This window comes from Ammospiza nelsoni, chromosome 1, assembly GCF_027579445.1.
Source record: "Ammospiza nelsoni isolate bAmmNel1 chromosome 1, bAmmNel1.pri, whole genome shotgun sequence".
Taxonomy (NCBI): Eukaryota; Metazoa; Chordata; class Aves; order Passeriformes; family Passerellidae; genus Ammospiza; species Ammospiza nelsoni.
This window is the reverse complement of record NC_080633.1, coordinates 29,326,374-29,344,034: the sequence shown is the minus strand read 5'-3', so window position 1 is coordinate 29,344,034 and position 17,661 is coordinate 29,326,374. Positions and strand designations below refer to the sequence as shown.

The window sequence follows — 17,661 nt, the reverse complement described above, 5'->3', positions numbered from 1 at the left end:
GTGTTCTCTTTCTGCTGTATGCTTCACATATAGTGCCAAAGAGTAGAGGTGGTGCTTGGGGCAAACAGAGTTTTTAAATGTGATTAATCCTGTATATAGCAGCAGATGAGTATTGTAAGTTCTTCTCTTATTCAGACCACTAATGCATAGCTATGAACTTATCTCTAATACATTCTAATATTTTTATACCAAGCCTCTTACTGACCTCCTACTCATACAACTATCTTTCAAAAACAAAGAATGATAATAGTGAAAAGAAACTGCAGTTGTCAGATAGGTTTAGTTTGAAAGAATTGATCATCTGCTTTGTTTTAAAGACTGTGAAGCATCTCTGGGGATTTGATTTCTGCATTGTTTTACTAAATGTCTGTGTTAAACTGTGCAGTGTTTCTCAGAAGCACTCTCTCAGTGCCCTTTTCTGTTTTATGAAGTGGATTCCACCTCATTTTCTTTCTCCTTTTCTGAAAGGGAATGAAACTGTTTCCCATTTCTTCCATCTGTTTCATTTATTCACAATAATTATTGGTTTATAATGACTAAACAGGTGGAAGAAATAGAAAATTGTTTCCTCCCTTTTGCAAAAGGAGAATAAAGTCCATTATCATAGCAGATGTTTGTTTCCACTATGGGTTTATTTTTGTAATAATTTCTTAGTGTTAAGAATTAGACAGGATGTCAATCTTGTCCTAATCTTTTGTGAACACTTGACAGGAGAGATTCCCACTTTTATTGATAGACTTCCAGTCTAATATAAATAGTATTCTTCCATATAATTCAGAAAAAAATATTTTCTTTGCATATGTATTCTAAAGTTGTGATTTGTTTTCTCCCCCATTTAGCATATTTAGTCTTAGATAAAAGTCTAGTAGCTTATGTTGCACAGCTTTAGTGACTGATGAGCTTTGTAAAAGTTGCCAGAATTTGGGCAGCCTTGCCAAATGACCATGACTAGGTAGCTTTGGAGCTTGCTATCAGAACTGAGATTTTTCAAACTTTTTTGGTTGACATTCAGTTGCATTTTGAAATTTTATGCATTAAGGTTGTTGAACTAGTAACTCTTAATAGTCATTTTGGGGGAATGCAGAGTGTTCTGCTATGCATTCTTCTTGCAGGTCTGGAAATTCAAATAGCATCTTAAAACTTGTAAGCAATTTTTAGGAGCCTGCTTTTTGAGTTTTGAAAAAAGTGAAAAAATCAATTTTAAATCTTCCTGACCACAAAAATTACATTTTTTTAACAATGTTAATTTGTGCAGTTTATGCATCACTGTTTTCTATGAAATTAATCTGTTATCAGCATTTCTTCTGAAAAGACCTTTGCATTTAATTTCATCAGGCTTTGTCTGTTTTTAACCATAATGAGAACATAGTAGATTTTTAAAATTACATGAAACCTTTGCCTTAAAAGATGATGCAAGTCAAGTATAAACATGGAGAGAATGAACAAGGAGGCAGATAAGATTTTTTTCTTAAAGTTATTTTGAATAAATATACATTTTTTTATTGTGAGTACATAGTCATCAGAAATAAAGGATAAGCAGTTAGGAGGCAGTGGTGAAAAATGTGGCAATTAACATCAGACAAATTTTGGATAAAATCAAATAAAAATAAAGAGGAAAAAAATCTTAATGGCAAGCCAAGTAGTATGCATGAAATAAACAACTGTTTATATGAGGGTTGAAATAAGGACAGAAGCTACAGAACCAGGAATAAAGCCAGGTGAGAATAAACAAGCATACAGTAGTTCTTCAGTGGAAGAATTCCAGGTTTTTTTTTGGCAAGGTTGAAATGTTAAAATTAAATATAAAAAAATATTTTTTGTTTTTCTGTATTCAGTTTATCTACTGAATTGTATGCAGGCTTTTAAAAGACTTGAATTCTAGCTGTTCTCTTTAAAATTGGACAGAAGTCAGTTCCTGATCTTGGTAAAGCGCTCAATGCCTTCACAGGACACACAGCGGGCTGAATGAGAAGCCTTCATTCTGATTTTGCAGCTTTTATGTGGCTACAATTAACTCCATATGATCCCCACTGTTGTCTTAGTGACTGAAGTTTCCAAGGAATGACTTCAATTCTGGTAGCAGGAGTGTGGTGCATTTTCTGTGTGCCACGTGAGTGCAGCACGGGCAGCCGCGTTACTTTGCTGAGCTTTTGGGAAGCTCTGGTGGCCTGCAGGCTCTGTTCCTCCTTCCTCACCCTCCCAGGAGCAGTCAGCAGCCAGCCTCCTGCCCTTCTTGGGTGGGCGTCCCCATTCCCACCCCCTTCCCTCACAGGATTCATGTCCTTCCCTCTTCATCCTCTTGAAGCAGTGCCATGTCCAAGCAGCTCTCAGCTTCTGCTCGAGGCCATCCTTACAGTGCTGTTTGGCAGGGAACGAATGCTCATGGGTGTGAACTGAGAACCTGTGTAGAGCTGGGAGGGCCTGTCTGTGTGTACCTGTACTGGGGACACTGGCTTGGACTGTCTGACAAGAATAAAAGTCTGTTATGTTTGGGAATTTCCCAGAGAAGCAACGTGCTTTGTGCTGTGCTTTGCAGTGTAGTGTAAAGATTCCTAAGCTAGAAATGAGCAGTAAAGTGGTGCAGCAGCACAGCTGGAGTCTATTTTCAGTTTATTTCAGGAGCTCTAGAATTCCTCCACTGCCTGATTCAAGCTAATCAGAGTCTCTTTACATAATAGTGCCATTTGTAGGCACACAAAACAACACTTTTTTTTGGAACAAAACACTGCGGTGTTCCTTTTGAAACATTTGGATGCTTACAGAATTGAGTATTTCAATATTTTATTTGGGGGAATACAAAAAAGGAAAGTTAAATGCAGCTGTTAAAGAACATGTCCTGGGCTGCATGAAAAGCATGGCCAGCAGGTCGAGGGAGGTGATTCTGCTCCTCTGTTTTGTTGTTGTGGGACCCCACCTGCAGTGCTGCATCCAGCTCTGGGGTCCCCAGCACAGGAAGGACATTGACCTGCTGGAAAAAGTCTAAAGGAGGGCCTCCAAGTTTGAAGGGATGGAGCACCTCTCCTCTGAGGAAAGGCTCAGGGAATTTGTTTATTTCTGGAAAAGTAACTGGAAAGGGTTTTGGGTTGACCTAATTACAGCGTTCCAGTACCTGAAGGGAGCCTACAGGAAAGATGCAGAGAGACTTTTTGCAAGAGTGTGTAGTGACAGGATAAGGGGAACAGCATCAAACTGAAAGAGAGTAGGTTTGGATTAGATAATAGAATGAAATGCTTTACTGTGGGAGTGGTGAGGCGCTGGAACAAGTTACCCAGAGAGGTTGTGGAAGCCCTATCCCAGAAAGTGTTCAAGACCAGGTTAAATGGAGCTCTGAGCAGCCTAGTCTGGTTAAAGGTGTCCCTTACCCACAGCAGACGGATAACTAGAAGATCTTTAAAGGTCCCTTCCAAAACAGGGCATTCTCAGATTCCATGACTATTAATATCAGGTTTTTTGGAATATGTTATCTACTCAAGCATTTCTTGTTCTTTTCAGATGAGGAAATTTCAACTAAAAATTTGTCATTTTGATGGGAAAAAAAGCAAATTGTTTGCACAGCTTTTTATTAAATGTAAAATTGACTAAAAGTAAAATAAATGTGGAGAGATTCCTGTATTGTCTTGAAATTTTGGTTTGGGCAATCAGGTCTCTGAAGGCAACCTCAACAATATTTACTCTGTTGTCTAAACCAAGTTATTTTTATGATAGCCATTTTATTTGTATTCATATCTTGGGTGTTGGGGGATTTTTCAGTTTTAGAAAGGAGGGATAAATTGTAGATTATTTTAGATTACTTCTCCAAGTATAACCTCTTCTTTACTCTTTGTGAGTGACCCTAAGATTGAGATATTCTGACCAGGGTCTGGCATATATCTTAACGGTGCAGATGATTGTGCGTTGCTACTTTCAGGAGACTGGGTCTTCATTTCAAATTTCTTTTATCTTGAAGCCATGATCTCATACATATTGAAACTTAGTAAGCCATTTATTTTCTAAGGTTTTTTTAGTGCACATTCTGAGATAAGCTTTATTTTACTGATGGTACACACTGTTTGGAAAGCATTAGAACAAAACCAGGTCTTTGTGAGAAGCTTGAGCATAAATGTAGTGACAGTTTTCTTATATGTCTAATTATGTACTACATCCAAGATTAAAAAATTACCTTGTAAGAAAATTTACTTTGTTAGAGAATGAAGAATATATGGGGTTGCAGAAGGAGTGGGAGAGGCTAGCTTGGGTCATCCCTAGGCACCAAGTGAAAATTGCATCTCCTATATTCATTGTTAATTGTGTTTGTTAGGGAAGCCTGTTACCTGCTAAAGAGTAGTCAGTGAATTCTGATTTTATAGTTGTTTTATGTTTGTCTATACAGTGGTATTTAAAACATATAATAGGCTCCAATAAAGTGTGGTACCATTGCTTAAGAAAAGCCATACTCCCAATGGTCATTAGAGTTTATCTTTCCTTGAGGTGAAATGTCTTAAAATTTTATGAAAAGTTTTAAGTGAAATACTGTTTATTTCACTTACTGCATGCCTGACAAGATCCAGGACTTCCAATGTCTTTTTAGCCAGAACAGATTCCTTGGGTTACACTGTTTTAGAACAGTATTTTATACAACATGTTTATTCAAATGCTTTCCTTTGTCTAATTCTGGAACATGAATAAAAGAGAAAAGGGAAAGCCCATCTTCAAAAGCAGAGGAAAAGTCTAAATTGTTTCCTGTACCATCCTTTGACAAAGTTTTGAAGTCAAGTTTTGTTTTCCTTTGCACTTTTGGAGGTCTTTCACTGTCTCAGCCAACTTTCCTTTTTCTCATTTTTCCTCAACCAAAACAAGCTATGTCTATTAAGCCTGATCTCCACAAGCAGGTGAGTCAGAAAGTTCACAGATGGTTTACTCTTCCATTTACTTGAAATGTAACTCTGTTGGGGTTGGAATGGAGCTCCCTCACAGCTAGGCTGTTAGCTCATGACTATTATGTTGTCTTTTGTCAGTGGCAACATTAAGTTGATGAGTACTGGTGTCACATTACTGTTGTTTTGCTACTAGGTTAGAGAATTTAATGTTGTTATAATACCTGTATTTTAGGGTTACACATTCGTAAAACATTTGAATACATATGTGTTAAGTTTATGTTCAGCTTACAATAAATAGACATTTATCTTTTTCTTTTAAATATGCATTGAGTTTAGTTTAGGAGCGAATCTTTGGAGTTTGAAGTGTAGGTGACAGAAAATATACTTTACTAAATTGATTTGTTTATCTTATTTCTATTTATTACCCCTAAAATGTGGGATAAAATTATGGATTGACAAGGTAGATGTTTGCTGCGAAAGTTATTGATTGTTGTCAGGATTTGTGGCAGGAATGATTTAAGGAAGGATCCACTCAAAGATGGGGAACGCATTTTTTATTTGGAAACAAAGTTTGTTGAGGAAGTCAGTTGTAAACTTGCCAGAAATTGCTAAAAGATATTGTCACCATAATAACAAGTAAATGGCAAAATTACTTTATGAAATGTAGTGATTTGATCAGTATGGTTCTTACAGCAACTGTCCATAGTGGTGCTGGCCTCTGAGGAGGCCTTGGAATAAATTGAATAAATTGGTACAATCTATGCTCTTTAAGCTATTTCTAGATGTATCATGTAATTTTATAATAGACCTTTCGTAGGGCTACAAGTTTCTATAGAGGAAGAAGATAAGAAGTTGGATGATACAAATAAGCAGATGTAAAACTAACACAGGGTATGATGACATTGCAGTCAAAAAGTGTGTGTGTCTTACACAACTTTAAAAACACTGGCTTTATTTAACTGCCTTTTATACCTCAGAAGTAAATTTTTGACACAGGTACTGATTCCTCTCCTCTACCCAACTCTTAGTTAAATATCCAAATAAATTACATAGATCACTATTTGATGGATTTAAAAAGCTCTTGTTTATGTTAGAAATGCAGTTAGGATGACATACTGTCTCGGAAATATTGGGAATGAACCCCAAGCTAACGCAACTTGATTCTGAAAAGTTTGTTATTGTTTAAGCAGTCCTTTATCTTACTTGTCATAGTTCTTGGCATTCTTGCGGGCAGGAAGCACTGTTGCCATTTCATAGAACTCTGTTTTACCATCTTCCTGGTAAATTGTATGCTTTTATAGTACAAGCTGCATTTTTCACTGTTTATTTGTTAGGTCTTTGTTTTGTGGGGTGGTTGATTTATTTCGTGATATCATCATGTAGATCTGTCACGGACACTTGTGACTAAACTTTCATAGTAAGTAGGAGTCACTTGGCTTCCATCCTTTTCACACAGTGCCTTCATAATTATGTCTTGGCTTATTCACACAATCATGGCATAGTTCAGGTTGGAAGGAACCTCTGAAGATTATCTAGTCCAAGCCTCCTGCCAAGGCAGAGTTACCTAGATACTCAGTCAAAGATATTTATCCAACAGTTCATCATTATTGTTTTAAGGCAAAAATCAGTCTAGATATGTAGTACTTGTCATTTCATTCCCTGTCTTCAGATTCCCTATGACTCAGATTTGCTGAAAACAATCCATTTTGTATTTCCCTGAAGTCAAGCACAGTGATTCTTAGAAAGGCCATGGGGTAACCTATAGAACAGGACAGACAAGTTCTAAAATGTAGAAAGCTGTGTATTACTGTATGTGTCACACAAAAACTGGTAATTGGTGGTAGCGCACAAAAGAGCAACCATCTATCCTGGGAAATAAGCTCAGAGAAAAATGAAGTAAGTGTAAGAAAACACAAATGAAGAACAGATTGATGGGATAAAACCATAGAAAACAGATTATAGGATAATTTTAGGATTGAAGCTGGTTTTGAATACTTGAACAGAGATGGCTGAGAATTTATGTGTTCTTGTTCACTTCTTTTATTAGGTGAGTAGGGAATTGTAGGAAGTGGTAGGAGAGTAAGAAATAAAGCTTAAGAGAGAAATGGGCTCTGGCTTCTAAGCCTGTAGAGAACAAGTAACCCAACTGTATTAAACTGCTTAAATTAAATAGTCAAGCAGATATTGTTTAGGATGATTAGAGATCTTTATAAGCTTCCTTGTGGGAGCTATTTATCTGAATAATGTTATTACCTTGCCGAGTAAGTTTCTGTGAAAATGCAGTTTTCCTTAGAGTATCTCTCCCTGATATTCTTGACACAAAATGTCACTTGATAAAGTCACAGATAGTCCTGGTAGTACAGTTTAATGCTACCTTTGTCAATGTACTATATTATAAGGTTTATTCTTGCTTGCTGTTTCCTTAGAATCTTGGAATGACAAAGAATTACCCAGTTCCAACTTTGATATTAAATTGGAAAAGCAGAAGATGAAATCTCCTTGTACTAAAGCAAATACAGAGTTCAGGTCTAATGTTTTTGTAGGGAAACAGAAAAGATTTGAGATGCATCAAGCAAAGATCAGTAGAAAACAGATCTCCAGGAGTGTGAACTGATCTTAAGGGCTTTCCTTTCCTTGATGTACTTGCATGATATCTCTCTTCTATACACTCTATATCTCAAGTGTTACCTGTTATGGTCCGTGTTGTCCATAAAGGTACATAAGAAATTAGTTAGGTAAAGCAGTTAATTTTCTGATGGAAGTATTTAATGATGAAAAAAAAAATACAGCAAATCATTAAAAATGTTGTTTAACTATACCAAACTTGAAAACAGCTGGCTTTGATGGAAACAGATTTTTTTAAAATTTGAAAGTCTGCATCTAGAAGATTTACAGAAGTAGTACTTGAACCATTCATTTCTCAGAGCAATGAATATAAAACACATTTCCCAGGAAGATTTAAAATTACAATTGTTAAGATAAATGAGCATATATTAATATTTAATGTGTGGAAGTGTAATATAAATACTGAGCTGCTTTGTTGTAGTAATGAAAATAGGAAAACTGAAACACTTCCTGACATACTTAAGGCATAGTTGTAGTCTCTTATCAGTTTATTTCATTAAATTTCAGGTTACAGCAATTAGGAGAACAATATTATCCCAGATGTTAGGTCTTGAACTGGAACTGACTTCTTTATTTTAACTGATAAGTCTGTAGCATTTTTTCTTTGACTTTTATATTTTAATTCTATCTATTTAGCAGTAAACTTTTTCAGTAGCCTTATAAGGTAGCTGGATGTCTAAATACCACAGTGAAAAAAATCTAAATCTCTGCATCATACTCTGCCTTTGTAATTAAGCAGAGCTTGGAATGCTGTGACTTGTAGGCAGATGTTAGCTAGCTGCCCATTCCTATGGACAACAAAGCTGTTGCTTTTTCAGTGATTAACTTTAAACCTCCTATAATAATGTTTCCACAGGCTCAATACATGTAATGCTATAAGTACTCAGAGATTGATTCTAAAATTTATATGGCAAGATTCTCACCCACAGTGGTGATAAATGAGAACTGTTGTTGTCAACACTTTCAATATATGCAAACTTAAAAATATTCTAAAGGAAATAGAAATTGGAGAAACTTTATAAAAGCAATAATGATTTTTTTAAAATTATTTTTGTCCAGGAGTATGAACCTTTAGGCAATTTCTTATTATGTAAACTGGAGCACAATTTTAAATACTAAATACTTGCCCCAAGAGGTCAAATCTGCTTATGCTATCGAAAGAGGTGTGGAATGTAAAGGATAAGTGTTCTGTTTCCCTTTCCCAGATTGTATATGGCCACCTTCCACTAATTTTTATAGAGATTTGATAGATTAGATCAGGTAATGTCTTGGTGATTGTAAAAACTCATCTGAATTCACTAAATGGCACATATAATGTCTATGTGTTTTTTTATATATAAACTAAAATGCAAGGGCTTGGCAACATCGTATTTAATGATGAAAATGTCTATACAGGGTCTATATGTCTTCATCATGTGAAGTCTCCACATGCAAATGTAGTCAGGCAATAGAGAATTTTGTACATGCCAAAATACCAGTGGCAGTACTGCTCTGCTTGATAGATTTGCTGATAGTTTTGATAGCCACTAAATGATGAAAAGCTTGTCAAGGCTTGTTTCTATAACCTGTGGGGAACAGGTTATAGTGGCCTCTTTTTTAGCATTCCCTCCTCCCTGCACTAAGCATGAGATCACTAAGAACAAAAGCTTAGGAATAGTATTTAGGACAGAAAAAGGGCAATCCAATTTATACTGGTATATATTCACAGCAAGTGCAGGAGCCTTCATCATTTGTAGTTCGAGATCCCGATTCATGTGTACTTGTGTTGTTAATGCTCTCGTTTTTATGGCCTAGGTATGTGTTTGACTTTAAAGGCTTTGCTCCCATGAGAAACTGTAATAGAGAATCGTGATTGCAAGAAACAGATTTTTGTGATGTCAAGAATCGTCACTGTATAAACATTTAAAGCTTTGTAACAGGAAGGGTAAAATGAACTTAATACTTTGGAAACAAGAAACATGATAAAGCAAAATGGGGAAAATAATTTGTACTCAAGAAGAGGAAAAAATTAATTTCAAGAACTGTCCATGCTGTATGGAAGAATGGAAGGACCAGATGGATCTTTAAAATTTTTTCTTGCAATACGTCCTATTAAATAATTTTTGAAGCCATAATTGAAGTTTGGGTTAAATAAACTTCAGCTTTAGGTTAAAAAGGTTATGAGATCAAAGCATACAAATATAAAAATTCAGAGAATCACAGAATCAGTATGGTTGGAAGAGACCTCCAAGATCATAAAATTCAAACTTTGACTGAATGCCACCTTGCCCATTGAAACATATCATGAAGTACCTTGTCATTTTTTGGACACTTGTGGGGATGATCAGTCCTCCAGTTCCGTGAGGAGCTTGTTGCAATGCTTAACCACAATTTCAGTGAAGAAATTTTTCCTTCTAGGTAACCTTAACCTCCCCTGGTGCAATGTGAGACTGTTTCCCCTTGCTCTGTTGCTGGTTGCCAGGGAGGAGAGGCCCACCCTCATCTGGCTACAGTCTCATTCAGGGAGTTGTAAAGAGTGATAATGTCTCCCCTGAGCCTCTTTTCCTCCAAGCTGAACAACCCTGGTACCCTCTGATGCTCCTTGCAGGACTTGAGACAGACCCTTCCCCAGCTCCATTGACCTTCTCTGGATGCACTCTAGCACCTCAATGTCCTTGTTGTGAACACAGGATTTGAGGTGTGGCATTTTGGGGAAAACAGAAACAAGTCAATTAGTGTATTTTTAAAAATGTGTGTTTCAAAACCTGTAGAAATATCCTCAAACTTACAATGCTATTTCCCTGTTCCCACTTAAAATCAGAAATAACACCAGCTGAATGTCTAACCAAACTGGTTTAACTCTTCGTTACTAGTTAGTGCTTAGGTTTAGTGTTTGGAATGAAATATGTTGTCAACAGCATTCCTTCCTTAATTTAATAGATAGTTGTTTCATTCTCATTCTAACTGAAAAACTTTTGAGGTGGGAGCCTCTATTGGGTGATATGACCATCAAAAAACAGAAAGGAAATCAGAAAAGGGAGATGAGAAAATGTTTGTATAACATTTCAAACTCAACTGTGATGATGGAATCTGAGGACTGGAGAAGCTCCCAAGCCTTCTCCTCCTTCCTGGTCTCAGTGCAAGGTGTTTTTTAGCAGACTGACAGGCTCTTACTTGCCCTGACCCCAGGGAGATGCCCTGGGGCTGCCCACTGCCAGCTGTGATGATGAGACGGACCCTGGTGGTCAGGGCCTGCCCTGCTGACCCAGAGGATCCATGGGGTCTTGGTCTCACAGTGCCCAAATATTCACAGCAGCCTGATTTCCTGAGTCTTCCTCTCAGAGATGCACTCTGAGGAGCTTTCAGACTGGAATAAAGGAGTCCAAAAGACACTGAGAAAGTTATCCAGAGTGATTTTAAAATGTAAAAATCTGATGCATTCTTTTTCTTATTTAACATTTTTAACAGTTCAGTCAGGACTTAGCTGCAGTTCTGCTCAAGTTCTGCATTCTCTTTTCATCCTTTACTTATTGCTTCCTTGGAAAGCTCATCCTTCTAGCAGGCTAAAATTAAACCTCCCCGACTCCCTGTTGTTTGCCATATACTTTTCGCTTGAACATCTGCTAAGGGAAGAGGGATTTGGTGGACATTTTTTATTAATATGGACTAAAGATGTGTTGGCACATGCAGCCAATATTGCTTTTTTCACAAAGAAGTCCTTGGCTAAGTTTCATTTAGTTCACAGCAACGTGTAAAATGAACCTGTCTTGCTCCTTGTGTTGCTGAGCCCCAGCAGGGAGGATGGGTGGAAGAGGCAGCTCCTGCTTTGGGTGTCAGGAGAAGGTTTTCCTCTGCAGCAGGAGCTACTACTCCTACCTCTCTCTTTTTGTACCTCATCAGTAAGGATGTAAGCCACATCCTTACTGAAGCAATCAATTTGTGAACGGTTTTTACTGTTTCACAATTTTACTTGATGGTGCTGCATACAGGTTTGTTGGTGGGCTTGGCCTTTTTATTACTGGAATTTCTAAACCAATAAAGCTTTAGATGAAGCACAGCTATAGCTTGAGTAAAAGCATTGTCCAGTTCTCTGAATAAAATAAACTAGGCAAAAAGAAAAAAAAAGTTGTGCATGTAAATTTAGATACACACGTGTTACTGTATTGTTGTATCTACAAAAGAAAGTCCATAGAATAAGAGGCTGTATAAAAATTGTAATGCCAACTGATTGCTGGATTTCTCTCAGTGCTTCTCTTTGGTTTATCTGTCAAGAAGAGCTTTTGAGTTTGTGCGAGGCTTTGTTGGCATGCAGGAAATTGTATATGTGTGGCTGGACCTTTTGCTTTTCTAAGTCATAATAAGATGTATAGAAAACCTCTGTGAAACTTTTTTATTTTGTATGCCTGTGATGTGTTCTATATTGTGTTAGGTTTACAAAAGGCAAATGCACATAGAAATAGTTATTACTCTATATGGTATTGTAGGTGATAAAATTAGTTATGGCCCAACAAATATGCAGGTTGTTATGACTTTCTGTTGAGAATTATAACTCAGAATCATTTTTTTCTAATGTTTGTTTCCTTTAAATTGAAAAGCATTTCTGTGTACATAGCATGTGAGTTTTACGTAACTTGTCTTATGAGTCCTTTTTTAAGGAAAAAAATATTTTGAAGTAAGAGGATGAAGATGAGGAGAAAATGTATGATCTGGGCAAGTTTTCCTTATGTTTTGTGTATTCTGATTATAGGAGAAATGGTACACAAAATTCCAGTCTCAACTGAGTGCTCAATTTTCTTCATCCTGAAGTTGAGTCACTTTAGAAAGTGAATAACAATTTTTAATGTGGGCTAAACCTCAAACAGTTTTGAACTTAGTATGTAAATTTGTCTTCAGTTATAAAAAGTACCTTTGTCAGGGCTGAGAGATAGTTAAGCAAAAAACAAGACACTTTGATACTTTTGCTTTTATATATGCAGGTTTCATATTTCCAGTGTCATTATTTTAATTGTTTGCCTTTATTTTTTTATCCCAAGTCACATCTTTATCATTTTGGAGTCTTAATTTAAAACAGAATTTCTGCAGCATCCAGTGTAGAATCCAGCTACTTTTCTCCCCTGTACTTGTAATGGCTTTTCAGTCTTTCACACCATGCCTTGCCCATTTATTCTGCCCCAAACTGACTGGGGTGTGAGGTAAGAAATGGCATCTCACCTCATCCAAGGCAAACTGAATCCTGGGCCATTCCCTTTTTCTCCTTCCACCCTCTTGTTTAAATGCAAATTGCAACAGAAGATGGGTTGAGCAGTGAGAGCTGAAGTCAGTTCAGGCAGGGGACAGAATTGAAGGTCTTCTGTATTTTGACTGAATGAATACCCAAATCTCTGACCTAGTGGGTAATAAAAATAACATAATTGTAAAAGCAAAGAAATGAGAGATTTTTCATGAAACAAACATTATATTTCAAGCTACATTAAATCTGTACTGTGGCAGCTATAACTTTGCAGATAACGTGGCATTTAAGCACTGCCATGACAGGCTATATACTATATATACACGTATTTGGAAACCATCTCTCTTGAGGAGACCTTGGAATGCAGAGACTTTGACAAAGAAGGAAATTGTCCTTGATCTTAAAAACAGCTAAGAGTGTAAAACCATATTTGTGTTTTAACATGAGTGGTGCTTATGAATTTACTGAAATTGCTTTGAAGTGCTAAGATTCTAAGGCATGCAGAACATCTGTACTTTTAGGAAATAGAGAGAATACGGGTTCTGTTCTGATGTTTGTGTTCACACCAGCATTTTACAGTGATTATTTAGATGACTTGGATCAGACAAACTGTAAATAAATCCATGCCATTGTTTTTACCTCCTATTTATTTCCTATTTTTAGAAAAAAACAGTCTTAGCAAAAATTTCTAGATACTTTTGTATATATTTTCTGGAATTTTGTTTTGCTTATTTTTTGATGAAGAGCATGTACTTAACTATTTTTTAAATGGAGTTGATAACATATTATTGGAGTTTCTATTCCATACAGCTTTCTAGGACAGTTTTTTGTTGGCTTTTTGGTTTTTGCTTTTTGAATATGATTCCTGAAAAAGAGTAGAAAATTATCCTATTCTTCATATCCCTTTAGGACAACTTATTAAAGCTGGAACATGTTTCCAATATCAGTTTGCCTACTCAAGGCTGAGGAAGAAGAATTAATTTTTTCTGAGGGTTGTCAGCACTGTTAAGGGGTGTGCAGGCAGAGGATGGTGTGTTGGCATTCTTCTTAAAATATCGATATTTCATTTTGAACAGTTTGAAAGATCTCTATTCTGGCTTGGATACTGTCACATGAACTGAAAAAAGTGATTGAATGACTGTGAACAAAAGATTGTAAAAAATGATTCTGCCTTGGCTGTAGCACTCAAAATAATTACAGCTCCTGACCTGAACAGGGAAATCTTTTCAAAAGTTTTGCTGGACAATGAAAGCAGAATTTACATCTGCAGACCTTTATTTTCTTGACAGAAATTTCAAACATGAGGGCAGTGCTTTTTGGATGTTTCTGTTTTAAACTCATGCAAGAAAAAGTTGAATGGTTTTGTTGTTGAGGTAGACCATATTTTCTATCTTGATACTTGACTAAAAAAATGTGAAAAAAATGGAAAACAAGAATTTAATTTAATTCTAGTAAGTAACATAACATAGGTTTTGCTTTTAATTACAGTTGCATAGGTATAATACCGATTTAAACATGAATAGACTACCTAGCAAAATAGGCAATGAAAGCATAACCATTTCTGAAAGAAAACCTCAAGACACTGTTTTAAAATCACTAGAAAGCACTCAATTTCTATTTTATTTATGCATTTTTTAATTTGGATAATAAAAGATTTTTGAGGAGACCTTGCTGTTTTTCTATTTGATGTTTGTGTTTAAACTTCCCTCCAAAGTTCAGAAAAATACTTTTTTAGGATGAGGCTCAATCACGTCTGTCATACATTTGCTCATCTCACACTGCTACTTTTGTAGTTACTGCCGTCATTGTCCTACGATGCAATGATTTTTTTATATACAACCCTATATATTAAAATATATAAAAAAAATATTAAAATAATAGAAACCAAATAAAAATAAATTTTTGTTGTATCAGTTTGTGTCCTTGTCCCGGTCAGTAATTGTCTAACCCACCAACTTCTAAATTACAGCTAATAATAAAATTAGTTGCTTAACATTTAAATTATTTACTTGTTATTCTTATTTTTTTTACATAAAATTGTGATTTTTTTGTTGCAATTCTAATATCAGACCAATAAATTATAGATGATTTTATCAAGTAAGTATTTGCATTGACTGCTTATGAAACCTGCTAAATGCTGTTCCCTGTAATTGTCAGGAACATTGAAATACATCCAATTAGTGAAAATAAACTATTTTATTGGGGCCACACATAGTCTCAGATGTTTTTGTTTAAGAAAATTTGGTAAATGAAAAACGTTTGGAAAAGCCATTCCTATTACTGTGTAAACTGTGTATGAGAGTGGGAGAGAAACACCTCCTCCCAACACCTCTTAAAACTGAATTTTAGTGTTGTATCCTGTTTATAGCTGCTATGAACTGTTACAGAACTGTTACATAACTATTGTTCAAATCCTTGGCTGCTACATTTTCTCCTTTCAGGTCCCATAATTTGCTAAACTTATGTTTTAGAATCACGTTTAAGATGCTGCATTTCTTTAATGTCTAAGAACTATTACAATGCCATATTTTGTTGACTTAATTAAGAGAAGCCATTTTAGGTCCTAATGTTTGTAGTATTAAGTGCCTGAATAATTGCTCTAGAGAGTCGTGTTCTTGGTTTGCTCTTTGCTTCTCTACTTTACTTCCAAGTTTTGTTGTAGAAATAAAATTGCAGATGTAACGTTCACCTATTCTCTTATTCACTGCTTTGGTAGTCATTACTAGTTCATGGTCCTGTGGCCATTATGCACATTTGACCATTGTACTACTGCATTTTAAAGAAACAAATGAGTTACAGTTATTTTTCTTTTATTGCTGAGATGTTAAATGAGGAAAAAAAATGGTTATGTGCATGATGAGTTCTAAGTGAATCTGAATTCAAGGCTTTAGTGTAATGGCAGCTTACTGAAGTAATTGCTTTGTTATTCTGCACATAGTTAAAAAAAATTGGAAAAAAATCATATCTACCTGATTCCAAACTGCAGGGATTTACACAGTTCTGTTAGACAGAAGTTACTGAAGCTAATAGTTTTTAGAATACCTGAGAGTTCAGCAAAAATAGAGGTTTTGAGAACATTTGTATTCTGTGATGTGGCCACTGAAGAGTTTTTTCTGGAACGTTCCCATTTATCTTGATATTGTCCAGCTCCTGTACTCACTGGCAGCTCTGCCAAAGGAGGTCTTATAGTGCTGGTGGAAATGACCATGTTTTCTGGTTGACTCAAGGACAAGAAAAATTACTTGAAATAGTCCTGAAAAAAACTCCTTCAGAAATATGCTATTTAACAGTTAAGGATTAGATCAAAGAGTGTTTTTTTTCTGAGCATTTTATGTTTACTTGCCGGTTTTTAACGTAGTTGTTAAGAAGGTAAAGTATGTTCTCATTTTCTTTGTGCCCACAGCTCTCATACAGCTACAGAAAATTACTGATGTGCATTGTGAAAAGCTATTAGCAGTTTTGATGGTAGTTTTGTAATTACAGTTCATATTATGTAAATCAGTGTTCTGTATTTTCAATTTCTCTCTCTTTATTTTTTTTATCCAGATTCCACCAAGAAAATTAAGGATGTCTTAGAAGAATTCCATGGCAATGGCGTGTTAGCAAAATATAATCCCGAAGGGGTAATTTCTCTTGTTTCTTAATGATCAGAAATGATGGGGACAGTTTGTAAATTATATAGCATCGTTCTTAGCATTTTAAATGGAAGATTATTTATAAATCAGGTGTTTGAGGTAATTGAAAGTGTTTGGGAAGCAAAAAAACTGGGATGCCATATCATCTGGAATATCCCTGTAGTCAGTTGGGGTCAGTTATCCTAACTGTGCTCTTTCCCAAATTCTTACATATCTTCAGCTGCCTTGCTGGAGAGCTGTGAGAAAAGGCCTTGACTCTTTGTAAATATCTAAAACATCCCTCTGTTATCAACACTGTTCTCAACACAAGTCCAAAACACAGCTCCATGCAAGCTACTGTGTAGGAAATTAACTCTATCCCAGCCAAAATCAGCGCACAGATCCCCTTCTCTCTCCCTTTCCCCAAATAAAAAACAAACATCCAAAACACCTCCACAACCCTTATGATAAGATTAATAGGATTTCCAAGTGTCTGAAGATGGGAAATGTTAAGCATAGTTTCAAAAGTTATAAAAGTAAAGTCCATTAAGATTGCTTTGTAAATTCTGTTTCCCTTGTGTTGTTTCTGTTTGTGGGATTTTCTGATGTTATGAAACAAAGAATTCAGCTGAAAAAAGCTATGTGTGCATATTGTCACTACAGATTCACCACTAGACAAGGTATTCTGATTTGGCTGGAAGAAAAAGGCAGATTGTTTTCTTTTCTTATCCTCAATTAAAATTTACATTTGCTTAGCACATCCTAATAGTGTGATTCAGAATGTAGCTAAATAAAAAACCTATTTCAGTAATGTTTCTAATAGTAATATTTCTGACTGTGCTCACATTATATGAAATTCAGGGTAGAAATATATGCTAACCATTATGAAAATTACTAGATCTTACATTTCAGGATGTAAAATGCAAAAAATTATTGAAAATATATTTTATTTAATACAATTATTATCAACTAATGAGTTATAGCTTATTAAGTATTGAAAAATCATTTGATGCTTTGAATTGGCTGGGCATAATGCTAGTTGTTTTTGTCAGTTTATGAGGAAAGAAAAATTAGTAATTCAGTAAAATAGTGTGAGTTGATCCTGTAAGTGATCATCTTAGATTTCCAGGATTCCACTTAAGTACATTAAAAGAATATAAATGGATGGGAAAGCTCTGATCATTCACAGGCTGTAGGACCTCCTTTTCCTGCTTTTTGTTAGAATACAGGCAATAGTTTTGGTTTTGTTCTTTTTTTCTTTAGGAAAAATGTAAACTGATAAAATGGTCTTAATCTATGATATGTTTTTTGTTCTAATTCTTCATATATTTTCAGTCATCATACATGCTCAGTTTTG

The 17,661-nt window shown here is 35.6% G+C and overlaps 1 protein-coding gene across 4 annotated transcripts in view; it reads left to right on the top strand.

Annotated features, from left to right (window-relative positions):
- The window catches only part of DGKB (diacylglycerol kinase beta), a 329,266-nt gene that overhangs the window by 43,268 nt on the left and 268,337 nt on the right, over positions 1-17,661 (top strand). For all 4 annotated transcript variants that reach the window (XM_059473663.1, XM_059473647.1, XM_059473654.1 and 1 more), the window contains exon 3: positions 16,237-16,313. In XM_059473663.1, the coding sequence (XP_059329646.1) occupies positions 16,237-16,313 (77 nt within the window). The remainder of the gene's footprint in view (positions 1-16,236; positions 16,314-17,661) is intronic.